Source organism: Meriones unguiculatus, chromosome 9, assembly GCF_030254825.1.
Source record: "Meriones unguiculatus strain TT.TT164.6M chromosome 9, Bangor_MerUng_6.1, whole genome shotgun sequence".
In the NCBI taxonomy this organism is placed as follows: Eukaryota; Metazoa; Chordata; class Mammalia; order Rodentia; family Muridae; genus Meriones; species Meriones unguiculatus.
In genome coordinates this window covers 390,646-415,788 of record NC_083357.1, presented here as the reverse complement: position 1 = coordinate 415,788, position 25,143 = coordinate 390,646, and the positions used below count along the sequence as shown (strand labels likewise).

Sequence of the window (25,143 nt, the reverse complement as noted above, 5' to 3'; positions counted from 1 at the left end):
ACGTAACCCAGGCTCCATTTCCTCCTAGAGAGAAGGGGCTGGGCCGGCGTGGGCTCCGGAGCGGGGAGGGCAGGAGAGCGCTGGCCCCGGGAGGTGGCTCTGGGGGATGCCCGGACGGGGGAAGGACCAATCTCCGGCCCCGCCGAGCCGGGGGCGCCCGGGAGGACAGCCGCCCCGGGCCCGGCGGGCAGAGGCGCGCGCGGCCGCACGTCCGCAAGGGAAGCGGGAGCGCGAGGGGTGGGGCCTGCGGTGGGGCGGGGCCTGTGGCGGGGCGGGGCCTGGCGCGGGCTTCTTCAGCGGGCGCGCGGCCTGCGCCCGGGAGCGGGGACGGAGGCGATGGGCCGCGGCTGGGGCCTGCTCGTCGGTCTCCTGGGCGCCGTGTGGCTGCTGCGCTCGGGCCACGGCGAGGAGTGGCGGCCGGAGACGGCGGCGCAGCGCTGCTTCTGTCAGGTGAGGCGCGCGGCCGGCTCACGGGCTGCGCATCCCGGGCGCGAGCGGTCGCGGTGTGCGGCCCGCACGGGCTTCTCGGTGGCCGCGGGCCGGGGAACCTGCGATGGGCGTGGGTGGTCGGCTAGCTTGTCACACTGCGTTCCTGCATTCTGCAGCGGCTGCTTCGTGTCCGCGTCACAGGGTCGGGGTGCTGAGTGGACCCGGCACCGGGAACCGCGTGCACGCTGTGCCGGGGGCGTCCCTTTGGGGCCAGGGCACCAGCTGTTCGTTCTCTAGGTCTCGCTGTTGTCCGGAGGTTGAATGACCTTGCGTGGCTCTTTGGGTGCCTGGTGTCTTTGCGGCTGTGGTCGTCTTGTGACTTCTCGGCCTGTGTAGGGGGCACTTTCTTCCTGAAGCGTGTTCTCGTATGCTGACAGTCTCTTAGCGGTTTGAATCCGAGGCAGGCCTCAGCTCTTCAGTACTAGTTTGATTATGAGCTGTGATTATTTACGTTCGTAGGAGATGTGGGTTCGGTGAGCAAAACATTCGGTGAGAAAAAATAATTTTTGGTAGTGTAGCCTGCTAATTTTGTGAGACCATTTAGGTTAGGAGCATTGAAATAAGTATGGATTTCATTTTGCAGTCTTTAGAAAATGCTAACAGATAGCTTGGAGCCATCCAGAAGAACCTGAAATCAGTCGATGTGCAAGTGCGTTCTTGTAAAGTCCGGCAGAACTCTTGATTGTTAGTGGTCCCTAGCCTTTCTTCTGTTTAAACTATTATGAGATCATTTTGTTACTGAGTTACTTGATAAGAAAATTGTATTGCTATACAGGGGTTCACAACCACAGCTCAGGCTGGCCTGCTGTACTGTTTCCCCCTCCACTTGCTCATTAATGTTCTTTCCAATGTTTAAAATACTGTTTTTCGCCTTTCTGGGTATGTGTATTGTGTGAGTATGTACGCATAGCATAGCAGGGAGTGCCCACAGTTTGCAGGAATCTTTCCTTCCATCCACCACATCTACTTCAGGTCCTCAGGCTTTTCAACAAATTACTTTAACTCTCACTGGTTCTCATTACTCTTTTTTTTTTTTCTCCTTCTCCTCCTTTTTTATTTTTATTTATTTATTTATTTTTGGTTTCTCTGTATAGCCAAGGCTGTCCTGGAACGTGCTCTGTAGACCAGACTGGCCTCGAACTCACAGTTAACTGTCTGCCTCTGCCTCTGCCTCTGCTGGGATTACCGCCACCACCACCCAGTAGTTACTCTTCTTAAAGCCACCTTTTGGTGGACTACGATCTCTAAATTACATTTATAAAAAAATGGAGGGATAAGCAGCCAAGTTATTCGTGGTTATTGCTGTTTATGATCAGAAATAACATGTATGCAGAGTATGACACTTGACACACTTGAATGTCAGGAGGAAGAGGTATTTCTCATTGCTTTGAAACTTTTGATTTTATTACTTTGCTGAGTAATTTTGGAGCAGAGGTGAGTTGATGGGAAGTTTAGAAAAAAGACCATTTTTCTTTTGATAACAGATGTCAGGTATACAAAGTTTCAACATCTAAACACTTAAGATAGGAACAAGCATCTTTTAACTATCAGTGTTAGAAAAGATAGTAGGAATTACACTTCCAATGTGGTCTCCTTGCTTGGTTAATGGTATAAAAGTACTATTTGACTCTTCAACTTTTATTCCACACCTAGCATTTTAGAGATCGCCTTAAAGTTGAAGAACTTTAAATTATTTTTGCATTTTTTTCTTGGTTGGAAATTGTGGTGTTTTATTTATTTATTTATTTATTTTGGTTGTCACAATATCTTCAGATTTATGTATTTACTTATTTTGAGCCAGGGTCTCTTTGACATAGTCCTGGCTGTCCAGGAACTCATTCTGTAGACCAGACTGGCCTTGAACTTAGAGAGATCTGACTGCCTCTGCCTCCTGAGTGCTGGGATTAAAGGCAAGGGTCACTACGTCCTGCCTTTATTTATTTTTCAGGTTTATTTATTTTCATTTAGTGTGTTATGTGTGTTTGCCTACACGACTGCACATGACATTCCTGAAGTATCTGAGAAGGCCAGAAGAGGATGTTGGATTGTGTGGGGTTAGAGTGTGAGCCACCTCATGGGTGCTGGGAGTAGAACTCAGGTACTGTGGAAGAGCAGGTCTTGTTCTTAACCACTGAGCTACCTCTTTAGTATCCTCAGATTTAAATACTTCCTAATAAAAAAATCTGTTAAATCAATCTATCTTTCTCTTTGTTTTTCAAGACAGGGCTTTTCAGTGTAGCTCGGGCTGTACTGGATCTCTGTTGACCAGGCTGGCCTAGAACTCTAGAGATCTGCCTTTGCCTACCAAGTGCTGGGTTTAAAGGTGTGTGCCACTACCACTGAAGTCACTGTTATGCCCAGTTTTCAAACCCCAAAAGACCAGGAATAAATAGACTCCCCTGGAAATACATGAGTTTATTATTATTATTATTATTATTATTATTTTATTATTTTTTATTATTACAAATTACAAGCTGCAGCTTGGGCTCACCCCCCCATCCCCCAAGCAGTGAGAGCTGAGGGCCCTGTGCTCAGGTTAGCTGGGTGATTTAAAGATTCTGGTCCCTCCCAGTGCCCAAAGTAGGGACGATTCCTGCCTGTCAAGCATCTATTGGTCAAAATGCAAAAGGGATGTTGCACTTTGAATTGATTGGCTATAGGAAGGGCCCCAAACCATTAATGATCTGGTGACCCTCCCTAGGGGGATGGGCCAGTTTCCTAAGCAACTTTATCTCTAGTGGGCAGGAAAAGAATGCAGTAAGACTAGTTCTTCCCCTCAGGGCATTATGGCTGGACATATGTTTACCCAGCTAGCCTTAGTTCAGGCCTATGCTTTAAACTTTTTAAAATAATAGCTACTGATTTTTAATCTTTTGGTCTCTCATCACTTTTTCTTTAAGGGAAGAGTTCTGGCTTTCCTCTTCAGAGTCAACTTTCACTATAGTAAACTAGCCTGGTGTAGTGGTGCTTGTATGTAATATTTGCACTCAGCCTGGGGCAGAAGGATCGAGAACTTGAGGCCAGCTTGGGGAACATAGTGAGATTCTGGTCTCCAAAATATAGCCTAGCTAATGAGAAACACAGTCAAAATAGTCTTAGGTTTGTTTGTTTTTTCCTTCCCTTCCTGCTACCAGTCTTTCTTACTGCTTTTGCCTTGAGTTATCGCAGCTCCACCCAGCCCCATGTTGTTGTACGGGTGTCTGGTTTGTAGTTGGGGTTCATTTCACAAGATCCTCTCTATGATTTGTCAGAGCAGCACTGTAGCTGTTTGACCTTACTTAGAAAGTCATTGCCATAAAATGTACAGAGGTCTGCAAGCGATCAGATTAATTTTGATAAGCATTGAGCAAGTCCCTAGAGTATCAGCAAGTGTTGAGATCAAAACTGCCTCAAGGCTGGGTGTGGTGGCTCATGCCTGTAATCCCAGCACTCAGAGAGGCAGAGACAGTCAGATCCCTGTGAGTTCGAGGCCAGCCTAGTCTACAAAGCAAGTCCAGGACAGCCAACACTACAGTTTGCTGGGATTGGGCTTTTTGATGGGTTGATGGCTCTAATGAGTCTTGGGCTTGGTTATTTACTACATAGATCTGTTGGTTTCAAATCCTCTTAACATGATTTTTATGGTATGTTGTAAATTCTTTAACCTTTTTTTAGCTTTATTTTATTTTGTGTGTATGAGTGTTTTTGCCTGTATGTATGTATGTGTACCATGTGAGTGCCAGGAGACACTGGAGGCTAGAAGAAGGCATTGAATCCTCTGGAACTGGAGTTAGATGGTTGTGAGCCATGTGCATGCTGGGAACTGAACATAAGTCCTCTGTAAGAGCAACCACTGAGGCATTTTTTTTTCAACCCCTATAAACTGTTTTCATAATAGTGTTTTATTGTTTACTGTTTATTACTCAAAATGATTGTTTGGGACTTGTAAATCCTTCTCATATACAACCGCTTGCTTTTTATTATCCTGTTAAAACATTAATTAGTAATATTATTAACTTATGTAGAAAGTTGGCTCTTATCCCTAATTGAGCAAACAATTCTGCATGCAGGAAGTACCCCTGCTTTGAACCAAAATAGTGTTTGTTGTCATAGATACAGACTTAGAACAAAAGAAGCCCTTCCAGTTTATTTTTATTTTTTGACAAATATGTCAAGTTACGTATCTTTAGAGGAAGTGAATGTAGCAAAACCTTAGGCACAATTAGTGAAATATATTTTAAAGGTAATATCTCAGAAAAAATACTGAAGCCAGTTATGGAAGATATATGCATATATTTTGCACCCAATTAAAAATGTGTGTATACTTCTTTCCACTAAAACTGTAGAACTGCTCAGCCGCTGAGTGTGGTAGCTCTGCTCTGGCTGCAGCAGTGTGGACACTCAGAGACATGCCAGCTGCACAGACACATTGCTTTTTGTTGGGAGTACATGGTAGGTGGATTCTCCAAACACATGCTTCAGTAGCTTTAACTTTTTTAAGTGTCCTGTTAAATCAGTTTTACAAACTGATTTTTAATTGTTAGGCTGAGTTGCTGGACTATGGGGGAAACCCTGTATTAAATCCTAGTCAGAGGGACCTTTTAAACAGGTTATACTGGCACCGCTGGCTTTTCTGAATAAAGTATATGGAAGAAATATTTGTATGATGGTTGCAATCCTTTGAGTCACTTAACAATATAATGTGTGTTTCTTTTTCTTTTAATGAAAGAAAAGATTAGTTATTTTCTATGTGTGAGTGTTTTACCTGCAGTATGTCTGTTGACCATATACATGCCTGTGGAGGGCAGCCAAGGATATCGGCTCTCCTGGAACTGGAGTTACAGTTGTGAGCCCCCACATGGACTCTGGGAGTTGAACCTGAAACTCTACAAGAATGGCAAGAGCTTCTGACTGCTGAGCCATCTCTCTGTTGTGAACTCCAGTAGAACCAAGACTCTAGGTAGAGATAGCTGTCAATAGCCTCGCTCTGCCAGCTGGTGTAATTTTTTGGTATGTTATAGCCTTTGATTTGCATCATCTCAGTTCTTCCTCTTCCCATCACAGTCCCTTTCTCTCTTTCATATATTCTACATGTGAGGCCATGCCAGTCTTTTTTCCTTTAGTGTAATTCACTTAGCATGTTCTCTAGGGCTACTGAAGTTATGTGGTGACAGCTTTTAAAGCTGAGTAATAGCTCATTGTGTGTATGTGGCATTTTGTGTTATCTGTTTATCTTGGCCGGGTACAACTTGAGAATATGGTTAATAGTGTACTCAGGAGTTTTGCCAAATGAGTATGTTACAGCTATTCTTGTCATTTGGGAGATGGTTAATTACGTGAAAAGATGGATATGTTAATTGGTCCTATAATAACAATAGTTTTACTATATATGTATATTTTTATTTATTTATTTATTCATTCATTCATTTATTTATTTATTTATTTATTTATTTATTTATGAGACAGGGTTTCTCTGTAGCTGTGACTGTCCTGGAATCACTTTGTAGATCAGGCTGGCTTTGAACTCACAGAGCTCTGTCTGCCTCTGCCCCCTGAGTGCTGGGATTAAAGGCTTTCGCTACTTATTTAAAATAAAATTTATTTTAAAAATCTGTGTTCTTTTAAAAATTGTGTGTGTACACATGTACACACATGCATGTTGTGGGGCCCTTGACCACTAACGGAGGACATTGGATTCCTTGGAGCTGGAGTTACAGGAGTTTTTGAACTGCCTCACAAACCAGTGGCTACTGGGATCCAAACTCTGGTCCTCACGATAGAGCAGCAGTGCTCCTAATGGTTGAGCCATTTTTCTAGTCCCTAAGTACTCCTAGTTCTTTGACAAATAAAGCACATTTTGAGATTCATTTACTTATTGAGAACCAATCGGTATTCTAGGAGATATCTTGATACATTAACACACTAGGTGATTATATTCAATCAAATTATCATACCTATCATCACACAGCTAGCTGCATGTGTGGTGAGAAAATTTAAGCTCTGTTCTCTTAGCACATATGCATTATTATTAGCTATGGTCACTGTGCTGTTCATTCAGACCCCAGAACTTACTTATCTTGTATTTCTCCACGTCTCATACCTTCATGCCTCTCACTTTGACTCACTTAGATCTCACAAGTGAGGGAGGTCAAGAAGTAACTTTTCCATCCAGCTTACTCTGCTTGGCACAATGTCTTCATGATTTATCCATCTGCTGCAAAGGACAGAATGGTGGTTCTTTGTGTGGTGTTTGTGTCTCATTATCTACTCTTACCTTGACATTTACTTAAATGCTTTTGTGTCTTGGATATTGTGCGATGCAAGGAGCACAGGTGTCTCTTTGAGCCGGTGGTACTTTTTTTTTAATATTTTAATTTTTTATTTTTTTTAAGGATTTATTTATTACGTATACAGTGCCTGCAACCCAGGAAAGGGCATCAGATCTCATTATAGATGGTTGTGAGCCACCATGTGGTTGCTGGGAATTGAACTCAGGACCTCAGAAAACACAGACAGTGCTCCTAACCTCTGAGCCATCTCTCCAGCCCCGAGCCGGTGGTTCTTTTGACTGTGTTCTCAGAAGTGGGATTGCTAGATCGATGATAGCTCTGTTCCTTCGTTTCTTCAGGAGCACCCACACTGGCTTCCATCCTGTCTGGTGGTTTACAAACGTGCCCAGCAGCAGAGTGTAAGCAAGGGTTCCTGTTTTAGTACATGCTCACCTGAGCTTCTTCCACCTTGGTTGCATGTGTTCATCAGTATTTTATTTGTTTGATGCTGTTTTAAATGGGATTGGTGTCTTGTCTTTCTTTTCTGATAGTTTTTTTTATTAGTTCCTAGAAATATAACTGATTTGAATTTTGTATTCTATGACTTGAATTTTGTATTCTATGACTATTTGGTAATTCTGCTTTTTTTTCTTTTGATGGAGTTCTTAAGTTTTTGCATATGCTGAAAATACTGCATAAGGTTTGAACATGCTGATAATTTTAGTTTTTGCTTTTTAATTTGAATTCCCTTTGTTTCTCTTTCTTTCTTTCTTTCTTTCTTTCTTTCTTTCTTTCTTTCTTCCTTCCTTCCTTCCTTCCTTCCTTCCTTTTACTTGATGCTTGGAAAAAAGCTTTTCATAAAAAACAAATATGAGAAATACAGCCTTACAGTACTTTGAATGAGAATAAAATGCTAATCTCTGATAGGACTAGGCTTTTTTAGTATTGTACACAAGACAACTAGGAGGTTTGGGGTTTTGTTGTTGTTGTTGTTTATTTTGTTTTGTCTTTCATTGTGAATTAAAAAACACACCTGTAATCACAGCACTCTGAGAGGCAAAGGCATGTGGATCACTGTGAGTTTGAGGCCAGCCTGGTTTATAGCTCCAGTCCATGACAGCCAAGGTTACACAGAGAAACCCTGTCTCGAACCCCCCTACCCCCAGAGGACACAAACAAACCAACCCAAAAACCTCTTCCTGCAAAAGTAAGCTCCTTACTGCTGTCTAACAGAGTGGTGAGCCTTGAAACTGTTTAGGAATCACAGAGATGGACTCAGCAGGTTATGTTTCTATATTTCTGGGATTCCACAGACATATCTTTTCTTGCCTATTGCATGTGACTAAATCGCTGTAGTTAGTGGAGAAAGTAACTGAGCCTCCCTACTCCCACCCCCACCCATAATCTGGTCCCTCATTCCAGTGGGATTGCTGGAATAGTCCAGTATTGGAAACTTTGACTTCTGAGCTGGGTGTGGTGGCACACATCTTTGATCCCAGCAGGGACAGGGGTAGGGGTAGGGGCAGGGGCAGGGGCAGGGCCAGGGCCAGGTGGATCTTTATGAGTTCGAGACCAGCCTGGTCTACAGAGTGAGAAAACCCTGTCTTGAGAAATCAAAAAAGAAGCTTTGGCTGCCTGTATTTTCTTCCTCATTCTGGGCTGCTCTGGGGATAGTGGAGCACTTATGCAGGTGTGGGTTAATGGTAATGTGCAGCAGTTTTCAAGCATTTATTCTCTTTATTATTCTGTGTCAGATCTGTGAGATGCAAATTATTATTTTATGGGAAACACAGTGACAGAGATGGGCCTTAAACCTAAGTAGGCCTGACTGCAGAGCATGGTGGCTTGGAGCAGGCACCTCCAGAGGCTTTGTGGCTCCACAGTCCAGGTTTCAAACTGGGTGTGGCTCTGGGTGAGGCTACCTAGGCCCTTCTGTCTGCCCCCTGTCCCTCACTGGGCTGTTTTACCTTTGGTTATTAGTGTGGCTCCTACCCAAAGCTGGTTTTTACTGGAAGTCTAGGGCAGTGCGCTTTAATCACAATTTAGGTTCTAACCACTTTGGGAGGGGGGATTCCCGTGATAGGCAGCGTTGTGCCTTGTGGTGGGTATGGTGCAGTGGGTGCCAGAGCAGTGGGAGCATGTTCTGAGGCATAGCACCAGGCCAGCTTATTATGTCTAACACCTGTCTCCAGTCCCAGGACTTCTCTTTTGTTGCTAAGAGTCCTTGCGTTCTGTTAGTGCTTTCTGCCATAGCTCTTGCATGCTTCTGTTTTGGCAACATGCCTGTTTCCCAGTTTCTGGTACTAGGCTGACGTCATACCTGCTGGACTTCTTCCAAGGATGGGTTCTTGGAAGAACCCACCTCTTGGCCGGCATACCTGAGCTGTCATTTGGCTTGGATTTCTAAGTGTCTTTCTGTCTTCACTGAGCTCTCTGCATCTTGAGATCCTGTCAGCTTTATCTTGCTTCCTTAGTCACCTTGCTGCCTGTGGTTGTAGTGGGGACTGCGCCCTATTGCACATGGAGGTGCAGTGCTCGTTCATTTCCCCGCCCTCTCGAGTGACCACCGAGCTCTGTGGTGTCTTTTCCAGAAGCACAGGGCTATGGTCTGGGATCACAGAGGTGAACAAGTATGATTGTGCCTCAAAGATTTTATACCTTCGTGCAGTGGTTCTCAATCTTCCCAATGCTGTGACCCTTTTAGTACAGTACCTCCAACCATACAAGTATTTAGTTGCTACTTCATTATTGTAATTTTCCTACTGTTATGAATCGTAGTGTAAATATCTGACATTCGACCCCTAAAGAAGTTGCTACCCACAGGTTGAGAACTGCTACTCTAGGTGATGAGATGGATATAGTCAGGGCAGTGAGGTAATGAATACTGCAGTATTATGTGGAATGTTCTGGAAGCGCCCAGGAGAGATAGTTGACCCCACAGTGGTAGAAGAGGACCTGAGAACATCCCGAAAGCGACAGTGTTTAGCTGCATCCTGCAGGTTTCCTTTCACCTTGGCAGTGAGCTCCTGGGGCTCAGCTCAGCTCTGTTTTTCCTTTTGGAACTCGCTGTCTCTGGTGCTGGCCTCCTTTTGATCTTCTGGCCATTTCTGTGCCGTTCTTTTGTTAACAGTTTGAATCGGAGGTGAAAAATAGTAAGTGGTTTCGATCCCTACAAACTCAAAAAGAATGAAAATAGATAAGCTAGAATGTGTGGATCTGATTTCTAGATAGTAAGACTAGAAACATTAGTAAGAAGTGTTAGTTTTGGGACACTGCTGTTAGTCTTCTTGTTTTCAGGTGAAAAGTTTCTGTTACTTTCACTTCTTAAATGAAGATAGTATAGGATTTCAGTAGTCCAAGGGTAAAGTATTAATTCTCTATTTTAATAAAGTTTTACTCACTTCTTTTCTTATTTTAAAAAGATGCCTTTAATTATGTGTATGTGTGTACGCTCATGTAGGATATGGGCATGTGAGTGTCATGCCTGGGGAGGCCAGAAAAAAGCATTGGGTCCACTGGAGCTGGAGTTACAGGTGGCGTGACCCACCTGATGGGCGTGGTGGTGGTGGGAACCAGGCTTGGGTCCTGGGAAAGAGAAGCATACACACGCTCTTAACTGCTGAGCCATCATTTTAGCCCTCGATTCTTTCTTTCGCTTCCTTATGTTTATGTAATATTTTTCCCAATTTTTTTTGAGAATTTCATACATGTCTACAATGTATTTTGATTATATTCATCCTTGCTCCTTTTCCTACTTCTACTCTCAGATCTACTCCTGCCTCCTTTAATTTCATCTTTTTGTTTGTTTGTTTGTTTGTTTTTGTTTTTTGAGACAAGGTTTCTCTGTGTAGCCCTGGCTATCCTGGAACTCCCTCTGTAGACCAGGCTGGCCTCAAACTTAGGGAAGTGTCTGCCTCTGAATTCCGAATGCTGGGGCTAAAGGTGTGTGTCATGCCAGGCTGTTCTTTTTTAAAAACTACTCACTGAGATCCATTTGTGCTGCTCTGAATGCATGGGTGTGGGACCACCCCTGGAGCATGGGCAACCTACCAGGGACCATGTTCCAGTAGCTTCTCAGTGAGGGTCAGGGTGCTTCCTCATTTTCAGTGTCATTCAGATGGAGACATACCAGGGAGTACTACCGGGATCACTTTTATGCATGTGATGTATTTCCCCCCTGTGTTTTGAGTCATGTACTTGCCTCTTAATGTTACATTATTCTTTTTTAGGTGTGTGCTTAGCTCTAAATAAATGCCCCACACTTTCAATTTCACAGCCATTAACATTGACTGATTATAACTTCTCATTTCATCCTCTTGTAGAAAGTCAATAGTTCAATCAAGATGTCAGCGCTAAGCATTTGTAGTCAGTTTGTTACCCCAGTGTTGCTATGACAGGTAAGTTCTGAGCATCATCTAAAGCTAGCAGATCTGCCATGGCCAGGAGTTGGGGTTGTTAGTCTTGTAATGAGTTACTGTTTATTTTATTAATTAATATTACCTCTCTTTATACATTCACCAAGCTGTGTCTGGTTTAGCACAAGGTGCTAAAATGAGAGACAAGGTGAGCCTCAGGAAAACTCAGAATAAGAGTACAGCCCTGCCCCAGATAGCCAGGTGCAAGCGGGAGATGGGCTCCAGAGATTCTGAAGCTGCTGTTTCTGTGTGCGTGCATGGGTGCGTGTGCGCTCTCTAAAGGTAAATGGACCTTTAACAATCTTTTTTCTCTCTGCTGATTGGTTCGTGTGCTCTTCAGTTCACATGATGAAATGTGATTTGAGTTTTCTTGTTTGCTGGTCCAGCCACAGGGACACACACCTCTCTCCCTTTTAATGTTAGTGCCAGCCTCTGGTCTGGTCTGCAGGCCTTGGAGAGTGCGCGTGAGCTCAGTCGGCCTTCCAGAAGTGCAACTGTGTTAAGAGCAACAGTGCAGCCTTATTGGCATTCTGTTGACGGTTATTAATATTTGTTATCGAGTTATCTCTTAGTAAAGCTGCGGTGATTCCTAAACCAGCTGTACACCCAAATCACCACACAGAAACTGGACTTTATTTCACTAACCTAGAGCACAATGTTGGTTAACTCCACCCTAACCCTCCAAGCCCGCATAGTTTCCTATCATTCAGATTTTACCCAGTATACTTGCTTTTAGTCATCTCTCCACATGGTTCCAAGACCTCTCCTGTGGATTCTCCTCCTATCCTCTTTCCTCTTCCTCTCACTCCGGACCAGGATGTCCCACCTTATCCTTTCCATTGCTCAACATTGTGGCTGGTTGTTTTAATTAACAATTTAGAGAACAGATGGTGGCATGTTTATACAAACTTGAGACAGGTGATGCTTAGATTCAGTGTCCGGATTGAAACCAGATAGTGGGGGAGAGAAATCAGCATTTGAATGAACAAAGGTAAATTGTATACATTCCAAAAGAACATTATACCCACACATTCTCCTTCTCAGAGAACCAAGAGAGGGTGGGAAGGGAAGGTTGCTCAGTAGTGAGGAAAAGAGCCTTGTGGTATCAGGGACATTTAAATCAATATTTCATTTTTCTTTTAACAGGTTAGTGGTTACCTGGATGACTGTACCTGTGATGTCGAGACCATTGATAAGTTTAATAACTACAGACTTTTCCCAAGACTACAAAAGCTTCTTGAAAGTGACTACTTTAGATATTATAAGGTATTTTCAGTTTTTTATCTAAGTATTCTATAATGGGTGATTACGCTTTCTGAGATGACTGAACATACTGTTACTGAAATTGGTAATTATTTAAAATGTGTACAAAATTTAATTTAAAAAAGTGTGTGTGTGTGCTTGCAGGTGTGCATGCTGTAACATGCCTATGGAGGGAGGAGGACAACTTTATAGCCTTGCTTCTTGTTTTTCACCTTTGTGTGGTTTCTGGGGCTCAAGCCCAGGTTTTCAGGCTTATGTAGCAGACATCTTGGCCTGCCGAGCCCCTCTGATTCTAGAAAAGTACACGAAGCCTAATAGGAAGGCTTGGTTCTCAGTGGAGTGTTTGGTTGCGAACCACCAGTGGATTTTGTGCACATGTGCATACACAGGTACACACCTGGGTGTGAGGACGCCCAAGTACAGCTGTGGGTGCTGTTTCTTAGGCACGGGCCACTTGTCTTTTCCAGACTTCGCTTCTTACTGGCCTGAGCTCTGAGGAATGGTCTAGAGAGATTGCTTTCTGTAATGCTGCCTCTGTCTTCCCAGCTGTGGACTGCAAGAGTGTGCCGCTATGCTTTCTTTCTTCTTACATGGTTTCCAGGAAGTAATTTCATGCCCTTGTACACTTTACTGGCTCAACTTCCCACAGCCCAATGCTTTTAACTTCAATAATTTTTAGAAGTTGAAACTAACTGGTTATATTGAAGTTAAGATAGAAATTGCTATGTTCTCAAAATTGTTTTGTCAGCCATCAAATGGGTTCCAGTTAAGATAAGTATTTGTTTTTTGAGAGGAGGCAGTTTTGAACTTATTAAACACTTAATACTATTTGATCATGAGACCACTATCAAAAGAGCTTCAAAACCTAGTTCATAGTTCTTCCTGTTCTCTGCCTGTTTTCTCTTGCTTAAGTAGTAGCTGAGTGGTGCTGATTTGAGCCCTGACTTCCAGCTGTCATCTGTTCAGGGTCTGTTTAGTGGTAGTCTGTGCCTCTCCAACCAGGTTTCCAGTTCACACCAGCTACACATTTATATAGTCAATGAAACTTGACAGTTAATGGGAAAAAAGGTGTAGTCTCGGATAAAACATAACCACAACATGGGATTGTGACACCAGTAGTCAGTGATACTCTCAGGGCTTTATCTGTACACACACACTCACACGTGTAATTAAAGAATTATTTATATGGTATTCTACATGCATGTGAGCCAGCAGACCAGAAGAGGGCACCAGATCTCATTATAGATGGTTGTGAACCACCATGTGGTTGCTGGGAATTGAACTTAGGACCTTTCGAAGAACTGCCAATGTTCTTAAATCTCAGAGCCATCTCTCCAGCCTAGGGCTTTATATTTTTATAACTTTGTGTTTTTTTTTTTTTTTTTTTTATAGGTAAACTTGAAGAAGCCATGTCCTTTCTGGAATGATATCAACCAATGTGGAAGAAGAGACTGTGCTGTCAAACCCTGTCATTCTGTAAGAACTGTCCCAACTGTTTTCATTCTTTACACATTTTCAAAACGGGACAGTAGTATTCAAATTATAATTTGACCCTGTTTAAACATAACACCCAATTTACATATCATAAACCTAGACTTACAAATATAAAACTTGCTATGTGTGTGTGCGTGTGTGCTTGTGTGTGTATGCCTATGTGTGTGTGTGTGCACATGCGTGTGTGTGCCTGTGAGCATCACTGTGGGCTGGAGGCTGGAGGCTGCATCAGGTGGCTTCCTCTGTCGCTCTCCACTTCATTTCTGAAATGGTCTCTTACTGAACCTTGTAGTGTCTTGTACTTTGAATAATGACTACTCTTTGTGAGCCCACGGGGTGGCAGCTCTTAGTATGTAAGCCTAGCTCTGCCCTTGACTTTGTAGTTGAGAGGAGAAGCACTAGTTGACTCTTTCAACACGCACACCATAGCCCAGCTACACAGTGTCTGACCTGTACATGCTAAGAGCAAGGGCATGCTGGACCCAGGGACACTGTCACTGAGGAAATGAAATTCTTCCACTTCAGGCTGGAGAGATGGCTCAGAGGTTAAGAACACTGACTGCTCCTCCAGAGGTCCTGAGTTCAATTCCCAGCAACCACACGGTGCTCACAACCAGCTATAATGAGATCTGGTGCCTTCTTCTGCCACGGAGGTGCACATGCAGGCACAGCATTGTATACATAATAAATAAGTAAATATTAAAAAGAATTCTTCCACTTCCTGCAGACAAGTGAGCTTCACCGTCCTAAGAGGGCGGCCTGCAGGGACCAGAGAGTGGCTCAAAAGCATCTAGGGATTTTGGAGCACTGGCCACAGTTTAATTAGCCGTGTACCCACATTTGTACTGTACACCAACAAGAGTGATAGAATGTTTGTAGACATTTTTATATTTCCATGGCACAGTACATGATCAGTAATATGTGGGTCTTGAATTTTATTTATTTAATTTTTGAGAGAAGATCTTATTTCATCACTCTTGCTCCGTAGGCCAAGCTGGTCTCAAATACAAATAGCTTCTTGCCTTGGATTGTTAGGATTAAAAGCCTTGTGCTAATATTTCTGTTGAGTTTTTATTTAGTTTAAAGAAATTATTTTAAAATTTCTAACCCTTCTCACTTAAAAATGGCCTCCAGTAATATATCTAATATGTCATAAGAATTTTAGATATATTTTTCAGAAGGTATTTCTGCGTTTCTTTTTCAGGATGAAGTTCCTGATGGAATTAAGTCTGCGAGCTACAAGGTATGCACATACACTTACCGAAGTGACTGATGGCTGTGAAAATCTTGGAAAATCTGTTTCCCTTGACACCCCTTGAAAGTTGGATCCTACTCAATAGCTTCCATTCCTCTGAAGAATTATATAAAACATTTAAGTAAAAGATGATAGGAACCTACTTACCTATTACCCAGCAGTTATTAGTGATGGCTAGTTTTGCTTCATCTAAATTTCCTACTCCATTTTTTTTTTATCATTTTAAGGCCAAGCTCAGATAAATCACGTTTTTTTAAGAGTGATATAAAATTAGAGTGTTTCAGAATTAAGTTAAATGATACTCAAAATTTTCTCAAAGAATAACTTATGAAACATTTGGGCCAAAGTATCATATATATTTATAATAAGGAATTTTTTTTTTTTTTTTACTTAGAAAATATCTGCTAATCTAGTAATGTGGTAAATGTAATTATGAAGTTGATTAAATTACTAAATGGTACTATGAAGTTATTTTAACTTAAAAAATTAAAGAGAAGGTTTTAAAATTTTTGTTTTACATAAAAAGTTGTATACATAGGCATATGGTATCTTTTTGATAAATGGAGAAATGTATTAAATTGTGCATGTGTCTGAGTGTGTGTGGAGACAAGGCCTCATTTCTCCGAGCTGGCACCAGGCTGGCTGATCACTCCTGTCTCTGCCTCCATCCCTCTAGGCTTGCTGGGATTACAGATACCACTGTATCTGTCTTATGTGGGCTCTAGGGATCAAACTCACGCCTCCAGGCTTGCATCACAAGTGTGTCTACTGTTGGATCACCTCCCCGGTCTTTTGATATTTATTTTAAATTTTCTTTTGAAATAATTTTAGTCTATGGCCATCCCACCCTGAACATGCCAAATCTCAGTCATCTGAAATAATTTCCAAATTGCAGTAAAGTTGTAAGATTAACATAAAAAATCAGTCACTGCTTTTTACATGTTTTATCACATTTGTTTTGTCATATTTTTTCTATGTAGACACTCTGAGCCATTTGATTGCAGGTTGAGTAGATTGCATATCTTTACTTTTTAATATTTAACCACATATAGGAGAATTTGAGTTCCAAGAAGTTTTTAAAATTGAACTGTTATATATTAACTAATATAATGAGACACAGTTGTCAAGTCAATAAATAAATAGATCAAAAAATCCTGTCACTTCAGTTATTTAATGTTCCTTAAAAGTTTAGTTATTTCAGTCATTTTCGTGTCCTCTTCTGGACGGAGATTCTTAGGGCCACCCTAACAAGGCTGTTGTAGGTGTTCAACAAACATCTGTGACCTTCTGGGTGCAGTCTCACCAGCTAATGGCAATATTATCAAGTCTCATGGGCATGGTCTGTGTTGTGTAGAGGCCTGCTAAAAAACATGTATGTGTTTGTGTTTAGACATCAAGAAGAAATAGAGTTGTTAAAGCATATATATGTGTGTATGTGTTGTGTGTATATATATATATATATATAAAATTTAAATATATTTATTTATCTATATATAAGTACATATGTGTGTGTGTGTGTGTGTGTGTGTATGTGTGTGTGTTTAGCCCAACACCATTTTTATTTCCAACAACACAGGGTGTCTCTGTGTAGCCTTGGCTGTCCTGGACACACTTTGTTGACCAGGCTGGCCTTGAACTCACAGAGATCCACCTCCCTTTGCCTCCCTGAGTGCTGGGGTTATGGCCTGTGCCTGGCTTAAAGCATATTTTTTTAAATACCTAAAGCCATTAGCATACTGTCTATAAGGTGTTTTTCAATTACAGCACGGGATGAAGCCGAGATACATGCTAGAACTTGGCCATGGCCATAGGGAAGAGAAAGCCAGCGGTTACATCAGGGCACCAGGATCTTCCCTTCTGATGAACCTCCCAGCTTCCATGTACCTCAGAAACTTCCTTGTGGACAGCTCAGTCACTGAGTGACTCAGTCGCTCAGTCACAGTGATCTTCTGTATTTTCTGAGCATAATAGTAAACTGTATTTCCAACAAATGCAAGAGACAAAAGAGCCTTTCACCTACTTTTTTAACATAAGAGCTCATTTTATAAGCTTTGAAGCCTGGGTTGATAGTGGCAGGTAGAATGAGCCTTGGTTGACTTAATTCCTTAAACCTCTGATTAATGACAACATTCAGGAAGTTGGAATAGGAAGATTATGTGTTTGAAGATAGCTTTGGGCTACATAGTATGACCCTGTCTCAAAAACCAAAACCAGAAAAGGAAGCAGCAGTTTTAAAATGTGGTAAATGTTTGTTTTCTTTCTCTTTAGTATTCTGAAGAAGCCAACCTCATTGAAGAATGTGAACAAGCCGAAAGACTTGGAGCAGTGGATGAATCTCTGAGGTGATTTACTCTTTGTGATCCATTGTTTTTCTGCATCACAGTTAACTGAAAAAAAAAAAGAGTAACACAATTTTCCTTATTTGAAGTGAGGAAACCCAGAAGGCTGTTCTTCAGTGGACCAAGCACGATGATTCTTCAGACAGCTTCTGTGAAGTTGACGGTATGATGTGTGCATTGTGTTCCAGATGATGCCTTAGATGAAAACCAACCAACCGTCAGCCTATCTCCCTGCCTCCTTCCCTCCCTCCCTCCTTACTTTCCTCCCTTCTTCTCTTCTTCCCTCTCTCCTCTCCTTCTATTTGTTGCATTAAGCATTAAACTCAGGCTTTGGATATGCTAGGCGAGTGTTTTATCACGGAGTTGCTCCAGATGCCACCCCCAATTCTTTTAAAATATTCTTAAAATCTCAGTTCTAACAGTTCCTTAGAAAGCTAAACATAGAACCATAGGACTTAGCAGTGACATTCTTAGGTATGTAACTCAAAAGAATTGGAGAAAGACACAGGTAGACCAATGCTCATTCATAAGAGGCACAAAGTAAAATGGTCTATGTGTCTATTACTAGATGCAAAAGTAATTGAAATGTGTTATGTATGTGTCACACAAATACACATGAATACTACTGAACAATAAGAAGGAAGGATCTTCCAACAAATGCTACAATGTGGCAGAATCTTGGAAACATGAAAGAAGCCAGCACAAAACAAGTATTGTATGATTTCCCATGTGAAGTGTCTGGAATAGGCAAATTCATAGCAACAGAGAGTAGATTAGTGGTTAGTGGAAATGCTGGGGGTGGCATATGGAGAGTTAATTGTTAAATGAGCACAGTTTCTGTTTAGGGTAATGGAGAAGTTTTGGAAACAAAGTGGCAATGATTACACAACATTGTAAATGTAACTTATTAGTTCACCAACTATGGTGGAAATGGCCAATTTCATTACAGTTGTGTGTGTATGAGTGAGTGTGTGTGTGTGTGTGTGTGTGTGTGAGAGAGAGAGAGAGAGAGAAAGAGACAGAGGCAGAGTTTTTGAGACAAGGTTTCTCTGTGCGCTGGAGATCTCTCTGTAGACCAAGCTGGTCTTGAACTCACGATATCTGCCTGCCTTAAAAATAGTTTGTGTTAAAAAGGAAAAGTTACTGTAAAAGAAAAAATAACTCTTACATTTTGCAGTTTTATGTATCAAGTAGTTTATAGTTCTCTTTTGCATTTTGCAGAAGTAGCTAAAATGTAGGAATGCGGAAAACATCTTCTGTGAATGCTGCTGGACTGCTAATCTTCTCTGGGTGATGCTCTCTGCTGCTTTTGGTGCAGAGAATGTTAAACAGTGGTGTCATGTCTGCAGCTGATGCTGAAATTATGGAGCCTTAGAATGTAGTAGGGCTTTGATCAAGGTTTATCAATTGTTCTATTTTTTCTTTTTCTAGTATCTTTTCTTTCTATTTGGAAGAAAGATTTGCTTCTGGCTAAGCAAGATTAAATAAAATTTGAATTTTTATATTCTTCTATGGCTCTTTAGTAGTGGACTAATGGACTTTTAAAAAGTTAGGGAAAAGAGTTGGGTGGTGGTGGTGCACGCCTTTAATCCCAGCGCTCCAGAGGCAAGTCTCTGAGTTCTAGGACATCCAGGGCTACATAGTGAGACTCTGCCTCAGAAAACTAGAACCAACCAAACAAAAAATGTTCTCTGTAGTAAGACACATGCCATGTTTTGATGTACAAATCTCTGGTGTCTTATTTTTATTCCCCAAATCTGAAAATGAACATTTCTCCTCTGAGTTTAACTCAGAATCATTTTGTGTGATTATGTATTTCACATATCTGGATGTGTCTGTGATTTGTATTGTATTTTTCTTTTCTCTTGCTAGGGATCAAACCCTGGGTTTTGCCTGTGTTGGGCAGTTGCTCTCCTAAGCAACAGTATTTATCCCCACTAGTCAGTGATAAGCTGCCATGCTAGTTTGGACGGACACAGTATATTTGCAAGGACTGACTCAAACATTTTCTGAAGCCATAAAATACACACACACACACACACACACACAGGGTTTCTCTGTGTAGCCTTGACTGTTCTGGAATTGCTTTGTAGACCAGGCTGGTCCCGAAATCAGAGATCAGCCTGCCTCTGCCTCCTAAGTGCTGGGATAAAAGGTGTGCACCACCATGCCTGGCTCATATTTCCCTACTTTTACCACTTATAATATCAGGAACTTTTGGAACCATAGTGTACAGTTAATGTGGCTGTTTGTTCTGAAATAGGTAAGATTTGGGAAACATCTTCTCTTGCAGACATACAGTCCCCTGATGCAGAGTATGTGGATTTACTCCTTAACCCTGAGCGCTACACAGGCTACAAGGGCCCAGATGCTTGGAGGATATGGAGCGTCATCTATGAAGAAAACTGTTTTAAGTATGTTTTGTTTTCCTAGACTTGTGAAGATCAGTTCATGTCAAAAGATTGATTTGGACATAGAAGCTTAATGTCATTAATCCTGCTCCACCCCTAGGGCATTGGTTAAAGACTTAGATAATATTAGACCTTTTTAGGATTGGGGAACAGAGATTCCTGATTGCAGATTACAGGATCTCATTATGTAGATGAAGTTATTCAGAACCAGGGGCCTTGCTTCATTTACCAAAATCATTACAGCCAGTGGCACAGTAAATTAGCATCTATAGTTTAAGATTCCTTATGCTACTCTCGCTTCTCCTTTCTGTGGCTACAGTTATTTTATCCTCCTCGAGTTAAATTGATTTCAGAGAACACCTCTGAGGAGACATTTCTGTGTTCTTAGTGTTGGCTACACGTTGTGCTAAACATGCCACTGATATTGCTCCTCCAGTTCATATGGTAACAGTGTGCATAACTGCTTATAGATAGAGAACCTGCAGCGGAAGTTAGGTTTTTGTTCCGAGTTTAGGGAAACACTGCCTTTGTATTGCTAACCAGTGCAGGGGAAGTTGAGCCTGAGGGCTCCAAAGAATGCCCCAACCAGCTTTGTGGAGAACCTGTGTGTGTTTGGTGCATGTGCGTGATTCTCCAAGGGACGATAATACCTTTCACTTTCAAAATCCCATATAATTACAACATTGTTGGTAACTGATGTTCATACAGTACAATTCTTTTGTTTGTAGGCCACAGACAATTCAGAGGCCTTTAAATCCTTTGGCTTCTGGGCAAGGTGAGTTATTTGCATCTTCTCTTGTTTACTGGCTAGTGAACTTGGGTTAGCGGGAAGAAGGCAAGGTTAAATGGCAAGGGCAGCTGAAGCCATGTAGTTCACTGGTCCTGCTCCTAGAAAAGTTATGTCTTGCACTTACAAAGGCACTACTATACTTTTCAAAGCTATTTCTGCTGTTAGACCATTTATTTATTATCTGTTTTTGCAGTGTACTAAGTAGTCACTTCAGTTTTGTTCATCCTTCAGATAAATGAGTATCCCAAATATTTAGTTAAATTTTCAAAAAAACTTAAGCTGGAGAGAAAGTTTACTGTACAGTGCTTGGTCAGCATATCTGAGGCCTTGGACTTGATTCCCAGCCAAACAAGAAACACAACAAAACAAAAAACCCTCCAGTAAAAGACTTTACATTTTATTCATATTTCATATATGGTCTGATAATAAATCCACATGTCTTTATATCTCACTGACAGTTCTCATTGCCCATCTACATTCAAGATCTGGTCTAAGTGCCGCCTTTCTCAAAACATTCTCCTTTCCAGTTGGAAGTTATCTTTGGCTCCGTGTGTGTTTGTTTCCTTCATATAATCTGTTTACTGGTATCATCATTCTGTTTTTTATATATACATATTCATCTGCCTTGGTGGGCAGCAATTATCTCAATATGAAGCCTAGTAATTTTGGAGTAAGTTCCTAGATAAATGATGATGACAATTGTTTTCATCATTGAACAATTTCTTTAAAAGAATTAGAGAAATGGACATATTTTATCATTTCAATAAAATTTTGGTTTTTGGATACTGTCTAGAACAGTGTAAAAATCATGTATTCTTGCAAAAGCTGGTTATTAACCATTGTGCAAGGCATTATGTAGATGCCCAGAGTATGTGCCTCTCAGTTAATAATTGTTTATGGAATAAATAATTCTGCATATGAGTTCTGAATTTTTTTTTTGACATTACATTTTATTGCCTTAGTTTTATACTTTATTACTTTTATATCATTGAGAAGAGATGCCATGACCACGGAAATTTAGGAAGAAAACATTTAATTGAGGGCTTACAGTTTTAAGGTTGGTTCATGACCGTCATGGTGGGGAGCATGGCAGCAGGCAGGTGGGCATGGCACTGGAGCAGTTGCTGGGTTACACATGTGACCCACAAGTATAAGGCAGAGGGAGAGCCTATCTGAATGACCTGGGCTTTGCACACCTGAAGCCCAACTCCAGTGACAAACCTCCCTGAGCAGGGCCACACCTCTTAATCCTGCCCAAACACTTCAGGGACCAAGCATTGACATGTAGGAGCTAGTGGAGGCCATTCTCAGCTTACTGACAAGGTCTTTGTTGCACTTTCACCAAATATGTAAGGTTTGCAATTTCTTAGTTCGTTTACGAAGATGCCGATGCCATATAATCTAAGGGCTGCCAGCAGGCAAGTCTTTCCTAGGAAAGAAAAACATTGTTGTGCAGAGTTGGATGTGTGAGTCAGTAGGAACTGCTGATGTAATATTAGGTGAAGTGAGAATTTATAGACAAGTGCTCTTCAGTAGGAACTCATTTTGATGTAAGTTAATCACATTCACTCATTTTAGTCAGAATGGGAACTGTTTAAGTGATTATCAGAAAATCAGCTACATGGTCTATGTGTAGGGACTCAGGTTGTGACAAAGATTGTTTTGCATTTGTGTTCATTTTTTTTTTAAAAAAAGGATGATCCACAGCACAGTGAGGGAAAAGAGCATAGATGAAAACAGTATCTGAAGTTTAAAGAACAGTATCTTTCAATGCCTATATACACAAAAGATACCACAGTTTCCGAAATACAGTGTTTGCCTTGGGAAGACAGACTGGGTCCCGAGTTTGATTCCCCGTACATACATGGTGACTTACATTCATCAACACTCCAGTTCCAAGGGTCCTGATATTCTTCTGAAACATGAGAGTACCAGGCTTATGTGATACACATATGTACGTGCACATAGAACACAGATACATGTGAAATAAAATAAATAAATCTAAAAATATTTAAAGACATCGGTAATAAGTATATGTTTAACAATGATAGCATTAGAGAAAAGCAGACAGAGCACATAACGAACTTGATACTTTTTGGAGGTCTTATTGTCTCATAATGCTTTGTTTGGGCTTTTTTATTTTATTTTTTATTTTTTGGCTTTTTTCCCCTGTTCTTTTGTTTGTTTTGTCCTATCCATGTTTGTTTGTTTTTATTTTATCATATTATTTTTTTAATGTGTTTTTGTTTCTAATGTGAGAACAGGAAAGGGTGTGGGTTTGGATAGGTAAGGAAGTGGAGAGGGTCTGGAGGGAAAATGTAATCTGAAAATATTCAATGAAAAATTGTTTTCAATAAAAATATAGCCTAAACAAAGGAAAGGTGGGAAAATGAAGGGTACATCTCAGCAGTAAATGAGCAACCGCACACAAGCCGCTGCATTGTGGAGAAGCTGAAAACACTCCCAAGGTTCAACTTTTATGTCGGTGTGGGGGAGTCAGAGCAGTAACACACATGTCTAACAAGAATTATCTTACAGCGTCAGGATAATACATGTGCAAAAAGACTGCCATCCAAGTGAACAGAGGCAGTGCTACCCTTCCCTGCCAGTCAGCACACAGGAGTTCTGTGAGCCCAAACTTCTTACTGCTGGGTAGAGTTATCGCTATGGGCCTTCTTTCTCCTGAGTTTACTGATGGACTAAAGTGACTCATTATTAAAGTATTAGTCTCACGAAAGTGTAGCATTTCAGAAGGGAAACGGGGAACTAGTTTATAATAATATAATTAAAAATGTTTTGTTTTGTTTTGTTTTTCAGGAAAAAATAAAGGTACGTGTCTTTATCATGCATCATATACATCAAGTCTACTTGTATATTCAGATGTGGTACAGTGTTTATTGTGGAAAACTGTATTTCTTTCCTCTTCCCCTGACACTCAAAAGAATGTCTTTGTCTGTTTACATGAAAGTGTTGAACATGAAGTATCTTCTCCCTTCCTCAAAATCTTGTTTTCTGAATAGCATTCTTATGTTTATTAAATTAATTTATTTAGCTAATAGATGTGTGTGGGTGTTCACTGCCAGGGCATGCATGTGGAGGACAGAGAACAGCTTGGGGGGAGTCAGTTTTTATTTTCACTGTGTGGGTTCCTGGTTGAAGCTGGGTCATCAGGTTTGGAGGCACGTGCCTTTACCCACTGAGCCAATGGGTGACCATATTTTTTGAACCTTTTTGTTGCAGTTTGTTTGTTCTTTTGGTTTTTTTGAGACAGGGTTTTGTCTGTATAGCCCTGGCTGTCTTAGAACTCACTCTGTAGACCAGGCTAACGTTGAACTCTTAGAGATCTGCCTGCCTCTGTTTCCCACCTATCCCAGTGCTGGGAAGAAAGGTGTGCTCCACCACCTCCTGGCTTTATGAACCATTTTTTTTCTGTTATATTCAAATGACAGAATATGAAATGCTGAATGCATTACTGTTTTATTAACATTTTAGTAACTGGTTATTTTATTTCATTTAGCTGCTACAGTTTCTATAATGTAAAGTGCAAGAGCACTGTGGAAGCTAAATGACATTCTAAGGCAGCTGTGAATAGTTGGGAGGGAATTGCTTTAGCAGTGACAGTATTTCCCACAGGTGCCTGTCTCTGTTTGGGAATAGAGATATGATCCTGTAACTCTCTGGTCTGAATAATGTACTCTCCTTGGAAAGTAGCCAAGTTCTGTGCTACATTCTAGATATATCATAGGGGTTTCTTTTTCTTCCAATATTGTTTCTTTATGAGACATTGTATCCTTAGAGTTCTCTATCCTTATAGAACTGATTAGGTCATAAAATTTACATTGATTTTGGTCACAGGACAAAGGGCTATTCAAAACAGCTACCACATTGGGTGATTATGCAACATGGTCAAGTCAAGTTGAGGAGGCTTTAAAAAAATTTTTTTTTAAGTATAACTTCCATTTTATTTGTCCGGAGTGTTTTTTCTCTGTACTTCTGTCACCAACACCTCTGTCTTTACATGGGCTTTGGTGGAGGTCATGGTACGGCAGCAGAGGTCTTAATTGTGGTGGGGGTGTTGGGGCCTTCTGGGCTTCACCAGACCCATTCCTGACCACCTTGCTGTGAATAGCACAGCTCACGCAGTAATGTAGCTTGACATAGAGTTTGGGAAGCACAGAAGCGTCGAAGACACTTGCTTCAGATATGTCCCTCACAGCAGCAGCCTCTACAGCTCTGAAGAATTTCTTAATGGCCCTGTCCTTGGGTATGCAAGCGGGCACAGTCCGTGCCGTGAATCGGCTACATGTGGCCGCGGCCCTTTTTAGCTTGACTGTTGTTTCTTCTTCTTTTTTTTTTTTTTTTGGTCATCTTGGAGCCAAGACCCGAGCCAATTTTTTTTTTATTTTAAAATTTATTCTTAGCCAGGCAGTGGTGGCACA

At 41.3% G+C, this 25,143-nt stretch overlaps 1 protein-coding gene and 1 pseudogene across 1 annotated transcript in view; one reads left to right on the top strand and one right to left on the bottom strand.

Moving 5' to 3' along the window:
- The first annotated feature begins 273 nt into the window (after positions 1-273).
- Ero1a (endoplasmic reticulum oxidoreductase 1 alpha) overlaps positions 274-25,143 on the top strand; it is a 41,019-nt gene continuing 16,149 nt past the window's right edge. The window contains exons 1-9 of the mRNA XM_021643331.2: positions 274-450; positions 12,299-12,418; positions 13,808-13,891; positions 15,114-15,152; positions 17,433-17,506; positions 17,593-17,666; positions 19,797-19,917; positions 20,643-20,689; positions 23,522-23,533. Of these exons, the coding sequence (XP_021499006.1) occupies positions 337-450; positions 12,299-12,418; positions 13,808-13,891; positions 15,114-15,152; positions 17,433-17,506; positions 17,593-17,666; positions 19,797-19,917; positions 20,643-20,689; positions 23,522-23,533 (685 nt within the window). The 5' untranslated portion in view covers positions 274-336. The remainder of the gene's footprint in view (positions 451-12,298; positions 12,419-13,807; positions 13,892-15,113; positions 15,153-17,432; positions 17,507-17,592; positions 17,667-19,796; positions 19,918-20,642; positions 20,690-23,521; positions 23,534-25,143) is intronic.
- Positions 24,719-25,072, bottom strand: LOC110552214 (small ribosomal subunit protein eS26-like; annotated as a pseudogene).